The sequence below is a fragment of the Montipora foliosa genome, chromosome 2, assembly GCF_036669935.1.
Source record: "Montipora foliosa isolate CH-2021 chromosome 2, ASM3666993v2, whole genome shotgun sequence".
Taxonomy (NCBI): domain Eukaryota; kingdom Metazoa; phylum Cnidaria; class Anthozoa; order Scleractinia; family Acroporidae; genus Montipora; species Montipora foliosa.
Window position 1 is genome coordinate 27,066,504 of NC_090870.1, and position 10,000 is coordinate 27,076,503.

Genomic DNA, 10,000 nt, shown 5'->3' on the forward strand with positions numbered 1-10,000 from the left:
AACAGAAACGAGGATTGCAATAAGGAAAGTGTTGGCTCGATGTATAGATCATGTTGGACCTAGCGACGAGTCCTCAATCGACCTCATCCATCATCCGGGTCACACTACAGATAAGTCGGTTTTGGTGACTGTAGGAGACAATGGTCAATGCCATTGATCAGTATGGTCACCTCAAAACTTGCTTCCACAGAGTGCATTTACTTTTCAGCTTCGCCCGAATCCCTACTAATTTTTTTTTTTTGGACTAAAAACTACAGGCATGCAACCCTGGCGATGTGAAATGGCCCTGACGGAGAATGTTCAATAAATATCTCTTTAAAATCTATATACCGGATTTGTTGCGGCGCTCAGAACCTTCAATTTCTAATAAACGCCTTGCATTGTACCCTTATAACAACTACAACCTAATCTTATCCAGGCTGTAGTTCTCTTTACTCATCAAACCTGAAGAAAGCGAATATTCTAAAAGATGCATGTATATTTTCTTCCAACAGTACTTCAATTGTTCAAGCAAAGCTTGAAAAACAATGGCAAGGGACGGCAAGATTAACCCAAGTTTAATTGACCAATTGTGTGCGTTTTAGATTCTGGTTCATTTCTTTGCCGTGATCTTTCCATGACTGAAGACGTGAAATGACCGAATTTGAGGTTACATGAAGAACGCGAAATCCGACGATAAATTTCAATTTCATTTTCTCTCTAAACTTCCACGCCACTTTACCAGTTTACATCCAGAATAGTTACTGCGCAATTTACATTCTGGACAGCTTCAAATGTTTGAATGCTAAGGCGAAAAGCTATGACTTCAGATAAGGTTTTCCTTTGCCTTCGATCTTGCTTTATCTCCCTATTTTCAAACCGATGCTCACTTTATCGAACCAAACATCCAACAGCTGACCCAACACGTCTATTGTCTAGAAATGAAAGGGATAGCATTCCATCAATTTCGTAAACGGCAACTTGAATGAATTGAGGGAATTTCAGAGGAGTTTTAAAATTTTGAATTTGTCAGTTTGAAGCACGGGTCGTTCGCTTGAATCATCAACTTCTTCAAAACAGTGCGCCAAATCCCCTCTTCAAGTAGTTTAACAACGAGACTTCCATAGTTCCTTTCAATAAATTTCAGGCACCTCACTCACTCCGCCTGGAGAATTTATCCCAAAATCAAGCGTATTTCTCTTTTTTCAGTTTTCGGTCAAAATAGGTTGAAGGAAAAGCATAACATAAGTAAAGTTAAGTTTGTGGAGTTATTTCTGCTCGTTTCCCGTTTTTTGCGAGAAAATTACGTTCAAAGTTGGGCTTTTCCCGCTTTTTCGGCCTTTTCAGTGCGGGCTCAAAAACTAAATCAGCAGCCTGCTGTGACGTATGATATGGGGTACAGAGATTTCGTAATCAAGAGAAACAAGGTAAACACAAGCGCCGCTGTGGATATTTTCTCCGTTTTTTTTGCTTTCTTCTTTTCAAAATGAGTGGTGTTCAGCTGTTTCAGTCTTTTTTCAGTCAACACTGCTTCTGTTTGGGGCGCTCTCGCATGTCTTCCCCATATCATACGTCATAAGCTGCAAAAATGACCGCTGACTCCTCCATTCTGAGCCGCGATGCTGAAGGCCCAAAATCGAAATAAAAACATTTGTTTAGGTGGGAAAACGACGGATACGCCCGCAAAGTTTCGGGACTTTCGAGAAACGGGCCCCAGCTACCAGATGGCTGGATAGTTCAACTGGTGAAGCACTGTACTGCTATCGCAAAGGTCAGGGTTCGAATCCCGTTTAGGCCTGAATTTATCCGGCTTTCACTTCGTTACTGCTGCAGTAACGTTAATTAATAACAGCGATGATCAGCATCTTAACTTGAGAGGAAAAGCATGTTGAATGATCTTTTAATCTTCGATTGGGTGATATTACATTTAGTTACTACATGTCCAGTCGCTGATCGATCTTTTAAGGGCCGTGGCTAAGGGTTACAGCTTACGGTTTTTTTCAACTTCATCTCTCACTCCGGTAATACATACACCTTATTCCAAAATGGCCGCCATTTTAGTATCTTTTTGTTTCCATGCTAATTGGCCCTTATAGCCTCGTTCAAGGTTAAATATTCTATTGAATTTTACGTTTAAAAGCGAGGCCATAAGGGCGAATTTGCATGGAAACAAAAGAATACTAAAATCGCGGCCATTTTGGAATAAGGTGTATTGAACTGGAGTCGTAAACTACAATAAGGCCCGAAAAACGAAGATAGGAAGATTTTAGTTCACATCTAGACCTTTCACCAAACTCTTAAATCTAGCGGGCTACATCGCAGAATACAGCTCCCTACCCAACTTACTGATACGGATATAAACTACACTGATATTTATTGATTACCTGTTTGTTCAGCTGCAGCGCAACTCTCTCGATAATGTGGACAAAGGCAGCATAATTGTGCAAGATGACCTCTCCAACAATACACAAGTAGATAACCAAGAGAGGGGTGTATTCCTAGAATACAGACAACAGCTTTAACGAGGAATGAATGAATTAGGGTCTATTTTGGCCTACACTTGCCGTGGACTTTTACGCTACAACAAGTTGCAAATTTGTTGAGACACTTTCATTCAAAAGACACCTTTTCTACCTTCCAATACCCGCCGTATATAGAATAGGCCATTTCCGAGTTCACGTTTTTCTCCTCTTCAAAGCGAGTCTAAGTGCGAAGTTTTTGTGATGGTAATTAGATCTTCTTTACATATGAATGAAAACTAATTTTCATAAAAAAAGCTTTGCACTTAGACTCGCTTTGAAGAGGACTCAGGCATGAACTCGGAAATGGCCTATTTAAACCTTTCCCACTTCCCTTCCCCTCTCCCTCTTTCAATGTTGACTGTTTAAGTTTGCAACAATTTTTTTTTCTTGCTAACAACACTGAAAAGGATGGGGGGGGGGGGGGGAAGGGGGTGAGGGGCTGCAGTGTGAGAGATAATAGGTAAATTAATAATGTCCCAAGAAGGTGAAGTGTCTCCACTATTTTTGCAACTTGTTGTAGCGACAGCGACAAAAACGCCGACAAGATATCAACATTGCGTGGGGAGCAGGGGAAATGATATTTACTTAGAAGTGTTTTTTGCAAGTGTCGACGTCCCGAGTGTTTTGACCAGGAGGGTAAAAAATTAAGAAAAAAATGAAAATGCTTTGTTTTTTTGTGGAAGTGCACTTAGCTACCAAGCTAGTTCACAGGCACCCCACTTTTAATGATGTGAAAGACACAATGCAAACTTAACAGAAACCCATCTGTCAGGAGGGAAGCAGTTGGCCATTTTCAAAGCGTGGTAGAGTAGAGTGTACTCATTGCAGCACTGTGCGAAGGAATACATAAAAAGGTTAAAGGAATCCAATAAAGTATCATTAAGCTCAATCTATTACAAAGAGAAGTATTACCTCCACCTCAAGAATCATGTGAAGTATTTTGAGCAAGACTGGTGCAAACAGCTCCGTACCCCGTACTGGGGAAACTTTAATCACTGTCTCAACAACCTAGAGGAAACATTTAAAGACACATTCATCGTGCAGGGTACATGAACTTTGACGTAACGATGTCGTTTTGGTATAAGAATTTTTTAAGGAATTAGAGTGTTTAGAGAAACACCAAATTCATCTTAATGTCGCTAAAAAAATGGTGCAGGGATGGCGCATTGGTGAGAGCACTCGCCTCCCACCATTGTGACCCGGGTTCGATTCCCAAACTCGGCGTCATATGTGGGTTGAGTTTGTTAGTTCTCTTCTCTGCACCGAGAGGTTTTCTCCGGGTACTCCGGTTTCCCCTCTCCTCAAAAACTAACATTTGACTTGACTTGCGATAATTGGTAATTTCAGTTTACAGTGTCCCCAATTAGTGCTCCAGCGCTAGAACGACTAGACACTTTTCCTCCTTGTTTCAGCGTCATTCCCATCCATCTGTTTACCCTAAGACGTCCGAGACGCTTTGGGTAGCGAATATTTCCGAGGTTAGACCAACAGTTTTGGGCTCTCTTTAACGACCCAAAATGCTTAGGAAAATAAGCAAGAGTTGAGAAACCGAGTTTATGATTATTTTATTAACCGTACACGGAAATAAAATGTCTACCATTTAAAGGCAGCATTTCTCCTCCGTTATTTGTTACACCACGAATGTTAATCCCAGCCTCGCAAAAGTCTGGTGATCCTCCAACTACGTCCTCTGATTCTCACAGCGACCACTCTGCATTTGAAATGAAAACTACTGAATTCTCACCCTAGAGAGTATTATTCCACCTTCTGGTTTAATATTTCCAAGCATTGATAAACACGCGTTTACCACTGGCGCACTAAAGGCCTAAAACAATTAAACAAGAATTAAACTGCAAAAAATGAATAAAGCAACAAAAAAAAAAAAACCGACCTCAAAAGGTCTTATTTTTCGACCAGAAAAGAAGGTGGGGGGGGGGGGGGGGGAAGAAGCATTGAAAAGGGGGAGTTGAAGTGACGTTGTACAATTTTTTTAGACGTAGGGAAAGGAGGGCTGAATCATTCCAGGAATAAAGGAATAAGAGAATTAAGCCGATATTGTTCTGATTTATAACTTCTTAGCGTTATTACGACATCAATGAATGGAATGACAACTGAAATATTCAATAAACATGGTTCTAGCTATAGGGCGGAAAAGAGTATGGAAAGTGTTGCAGTTGAACTAATACCTCTACAAAGTTTGTCAAACTAAGTAACTACTACATTCTTGCAACAACAGCTCACGAAAATTGACCCGGGTCTGCTCGTCTTAATCTTCGAGTTTACCTGTAAAAACTCCTTCTCGTCTAGCAGAGCGTACGATTCAATGATGGCAAAACATATTCGGAGGTTCTCTGAACCCAAATCTGCAGGTAAAGAGCATTGCATGCCAATCAGGACGTATGGAATGTGTGTCAATGAATGTCTGAAGACAAAACAAACACCCCCTTCCACAGCTTAAATAGGCCCGAAATAGTTTCACCTTTTTTCACACAATTAAACATAGTCTGTTCTTAGATATACTTTGTGTAATCAAATCAAGACGAAACTTGGTCAGGGTATTAAGCACCCATTATAGATTTCTCACATCACATTTTCCTCCAAAATATTGTTACCATGCCAATAACATGGGTGACAAATTACTCCTTATTTTGGCGTGAACTTTCAGCGTTTATGTGAAAATACAATGTTGCCATGCCAACTTTTCCTACAGTGCCAACATGTTGTCTTATATAATGTCATACCTAGTAAAGCAGGCATATTGACAAACAAGTGCAGTAACTCAGGGGTTATCCGGGATGCATTCATCAGCACATTGTGCCTAGAAACAAAGTTTTAACAAAATTGTTATTCAACTTAGAACAATATTTCAAATTTAAAACCGACAGCATCTCACCAGAGATCCAGTCCGTCCTCCATCAAGTAAACATGCTGAGGCTAAATAGAAAAAAGAACACAAATATACTATGAACATTACCACTGTAGGAAAACTAGCAATGTCTTTGGAACAGCAATATTAAATAAATGAATGAATACGTAATTAAACACTCCCGTTGGGACTTTTTAGGGCTAATGTACAACACTTTGTGGAGGACTTAATTTCTGAGACGGAATAATTGTGCAAATTATAGCCGGGTAGTTTACATCTTAAGTGAATATTAAGTAGAATTCACAGGTGCCCCCAAAACAGAATGAGTGAGAGACCGCCACACCGGGGACTACTTACCCTACTCCTCTCGAACAGTGTGTGGGTTCTTCAACGTTCCACACAAGTGATGTGACAAGTGGTTGTTTTTCAATTTGCAATTGAATTCAGGGCTGTACTGCTGAGGTATCACATAAAAGTCACCTTGACTTAACTATAACAATAAGTAAATACCTAATCAGTAATAAAATAGTAAAAAGCAGATACCTGAGTTATATCCGTGCTGAGATGAATCAAAGGCAACAAAAATGAGTACATGTCTTGGCTTAACACACCTAATCCCTACAAAATGGAAGCAAAGAAGACATTCACCTAAGCCTGAATGGTTAGCTTCGTTACAAGCGTCCCGAACTTTGAGATTGTACTTTGCAACAGAGTTAAAATATTTTCTTATCCGGATCATCGTGGTCCTGAATGGCTATATGGCGACCGACCAGACCCTTCTTTGGATAAAAAACAAAATGTCTGCAATATTTTCGAAATAAGAGCGTTTTCCTAAAAGCCAACAAATTTCAACGCCGCTGAGCTGAGGAAGCTAGGCTATTCGCAAGCAAATTAACAGCAGATAAAAATACAAGTATTGAGAACATTCACTGACTTTTTCACGTATAATGAGACGGGTGTGAAACGATTTTAGAAACCTGGTTATTTTTCCAAGCACAATAATGGAGAGAGTTGGCACGCTAACATAATGATTGCGTTCACGTGAAATAGCAACCGGCAAACGACAGGTTGCTGTTTGTCAAAATAGCATGAAAATTATCTTACAGTAACTGTAACTCGTCGCGTTTCTTTGACTTGAGACCAAACGCAAATTCCGGTCTGTTGTTTGCCGTCGTCGCGATGCTAAGGGCGCGTTCGATTGACCCTATTCCGGAATAAGAATACGTGGAGTGATGACTAAAACGGTAAGTTTGGCACGTTTCAAAGCAGCAAGGATAATAAAAATATGTTTAAAATAGCATTTTAGCAAGTGCTTGGCAATTTTAATGCGAATCTCCGTAAAAACCAAGGATACCTAACTTATATTCCATGTGTTCCTATTCAGGAATACGGTCAATCGAACGCACCCTAAATCTCTCTACTGTTAAAATCTTGGGAGTCTTAACTTTTACAGTGCAATGCGCCTTACCGTGGCCACCTAACAAACTTTCACATTGACAACTACGTGTAAATACGTAAACTCAACAACCCATTCAACGGTGTTTAATTACAACCTACGAACTTTGCAAGGAGGCGTGATCGTCAATGAAATTCCCACACCCTGATTGGCGAATAATTTGTAAAAACCTTTGTTAGGTGGCCACGGTAAGGCGCGCCGCACTGTAATTGCAATCTTCATTTTATATAAAAAAGGATATTACAAAATTGCAAATGGCCGATGATAACCTGCTCCAGATATCGCTTTCAAGACTCTCAAATTTGTGCAAGAAAGTGTTTGGAATAACAGTAAAGTTTGGCGGTCGGCAAAAAGTTTTAATTCAATAAGCGCCTTTCGATGGACGTTTGAGTAATACAACCGGCACAGGGGCTTCGCTTTTGAAAACTAAGTTATTTCAGAGACATTTTCCCGCAAAACAGGATGAGTATTAGTGCGATGTTTGCTGGTCAATATACTGAGTTCTGAAATGGCATCCGCTGGCGTCTGGTTTCCGTTTTTCTAGTGTGAGAAACCCGGGAGAAACCCGATCGCCATAATGGACAAGTAAGCAGAAAATAACGCACTCTGCAAATACGTTTATCTACAGTGTATAGAGACAAGGCTAATATCAGCTAACCTCCACTAAATGTGTCACAGTAGAAACAATAGCACACTGAAGCATATTGTGGTCTTTAGACTCCCGCCACAACTCGGGGAGGTATAATGACAATGACGAAGCGAATGGTTGCACCTTGACAGAAGAGAGAAAAGTATAATTCAAATATTAATTGATGTAGTATTCATCATAGCCTGCATGACAGGCGCTTTATGAGCCAAGCGGGGCGAACGCGATATTTCGCGCGGAGCGCGAGACGAGTTCGCCCCGTTCGAGTTCGCGTTCGCCCCGCTTAGCTCATAAAGCGCCTGTCATGCAGGCTATATTCATCAAGGAGGCAGGCGCAGTAATGCGCAGCCGCAAATTAAGGAGTACTTAGAGACAGATACAATTGTTTCTGATGCACACCACACCATTGGTTTCCACCAAATCATCTGTGCTCTTGAAATAGCTTAGTTCTGACCCCTTAATGGCGTTTTTTCAACAACCTCAATTTCACATTTCATTGAAATAAATTGACTTAATTAAAAGGCAAAGGTAAATGTATTTGTCATGGGTTATGCAGCCCATTGTCTGGCCGGGGTGTTGCATGATATTTCGCTACAATTAATGCTTCATTAGCGGAGGCTGGTACATAATCTGCGTTGCTTTCCTTCATACTCATTCGTGTCATAAGTATGTCTTTACGCGCTCAAAATTAAATACTCAATTATGAAAAACTATCCGTTTTTCACATACATATTTTCACTACACATAAGAGTTAGCGCGTTTATTGTATCATTGGTATATGAGCATAGTTCAGATCGATTCGAGTCTTTCATATCATTAGTTGTCTTTTTGTCTAAAGTAGAAGGGAAGAGCGGAACAGATGAAAGGAGCTCATGCCATCCTATCACGGAAAAAAAACTTCACCAGCATGGTGACCGAGGGGTTTGAAAAAAAGCGGTACTCAAGGTGATGGTGCCTACTATTGTTACTGCGCATACGTTCTGCGCATCTCGAGATCGGATTTCCCATGGGTGGTGCTTACTACTACAAGGATACTTTTGCGAGGTTTAAAACTAAGCGGAGAAATCAGAACTTGGTTATTTTTCTTGGTATCCAAAAAGAAATTTGGAGGCAACCATGCATTTTTCATGCAGAGATAATTAAGCTTCAATTTGGAAAAGAACGCCATACATTCCTTGTTATCTTAAAGCTTTTTATAAATATTGTTGATCAATTATCTTTAAAAAATGCGTGGTTATCCCCAATTTTCTTTTTGAATTTCAATAACACTTCTTGAGATCTCCTTTCCCCGCATATTCAAAAACCGCACAAAAATATCTTTGAATTAGTAGGCACCGTCCTTAAATCAATTAAAATAATTCGTAGGCTGTCTTATTACAAGGATTGACCCTACAAGAAGCTTCGCGTAACGCAGGCAATTCTAAGGTGCCATATGAAACACCAATCATGGCTCAACAATATGTACTAATTATTGTGGCGAAACAGGTAATCAAAGAAACAGGAAAATCACCTAAAAATTTCCTATACTTTTTATCTCAAAAACCAACTCGGTGAAAAAGTTATTAGGAGGTTAAGGGGAAACTCTTTGAAAAGTTAAAAATAACTCTGAAAAAGAGCTACCTTAAATTCTTTACTTGTTAAGGTAGCTCTTAATCTGCTCCAGAGATTTTTTTTTCACGGTTATCAATCAAATAACCTGGTAATCACTTTCCAGTATTTAAAAATGGGTTTTACCGAGTTCTTTCTTCAGATATCAGCATTAAAAGACAAAATGCAGTTTGCTTTATATGGACCTCTTGTTTATAATGTAGCCTTTAAAGGAGCAATGTCACGCAGAATGATGTAATTTCATGACAACCATAATGCCCAAAAAGTAGAATGAAACATTGCAATAATCACTTAAAACTGTTGAACAAAATAAAACAAATACAGCAAAAGGAAAGAGAAGCGTGGATGGACACAAATGGACCAGATTGAAACGGATTGCATTTGGGTAATCTTGAAAAAAAGTCGGCCCGACGTTTTTCACGTTCATGGCAAATCGCCTGGATAAAGGTCAGTTTTGTTCAGAATCATCTCGTTTGTGATGTTATAATTGTTTTATCAGTGAAGGAATTCCACATTACCATTTTCGAGTTTTTAACTTGTGATTAACTAAAAAATTCCCCTAAATACCCTAAAATAATGTGACCCCTTCGAGCAAATTTGCTCTCCTAATTAAGCTAAAACATCACCTTGTTTCCAATGCGCTGGATAACCAGCGATAATACATGAAGAACGTGCATCTGAAGAAGAAAACCGTTTCACTTAAGTCATTATATGATATAAGAAGAAGAAGTTATATGATATAAGAAGAAGAAGCAGAAGAAGAAGAAGAAGAAGAAGAAGAAGAAGAAGAACAACAACAACAACAACAACAACAACAACAAGAAGAAGAAGAAGAAGAAGAAGAAGAAGAAGAAGAAGATCAAGAAGAAGAAGAACAAGAAGAAGAAGAACAAGAAGAAGAAGAAGAAGAAGAAGAACAACAA

At 39.5% G+C, this 10,000-nt stretch overlaps 1 protein-coding gene across 4 annotated transcripts in view; it reads right to left on the reverse strand.

The window, feature by feature from the left end:
- LOC137992768 (importin-11-like) overlaps positions 1 to 10,000 on the reverse strand; it is a 73,489-nt gene that overhangs the window by 4,270 nt on the left and 59,219 nt on the right. For 2 of the 4 annotated variants that reach the window (XM_068838279.1, XM_068838278.1), the window contains exons 24-33: positions 9,704 to 9,754; positions 7,482 to 7,595; positions 5,911 to 5,985; positions 5,395 to 5,435; positions 5,243 to 5,319; positions 4,785 to 4,864; positions 4,246 to 4,326; positions 3,414 to 3,509; positions 2,364 to 2,477; positions 870 to 914 (exon numbers count right to left, since the gene is read on the reverse strand). In XM_068838279.1, the coding sequence (XP_068694380.1) occupies positions 870 to 914; positions 2,364 to 2,477; positions 3,414 to 3,509; positions 4,246 to 4,326; positions 4,785 to 4,864; positions 5,243 to 5,319; positions 5,395 to 5,435; positions 5,911 to 5,985; positions 7,482 to 7,595; positions 9,704 to 9,754 (774 nt within the window). The remainder of the gene's footprint in view (positions 1 to 869; positions 915 to 2,363; positions 2,478 to 3,413; positions 3,510 to 4,245; positions 4,327 to 4,784; positions 4,865 to 5,242; positions 5,320 to 5,394; positions 5,436 to 5,910; positions 5,986 to 7,481; positions 7,596 to 9,703; positions 9,755 to 10,000) is intronic. The other 2 variants (XM_068838282.1, XM_068838281.1) reach the window with 1 other exon arrangement.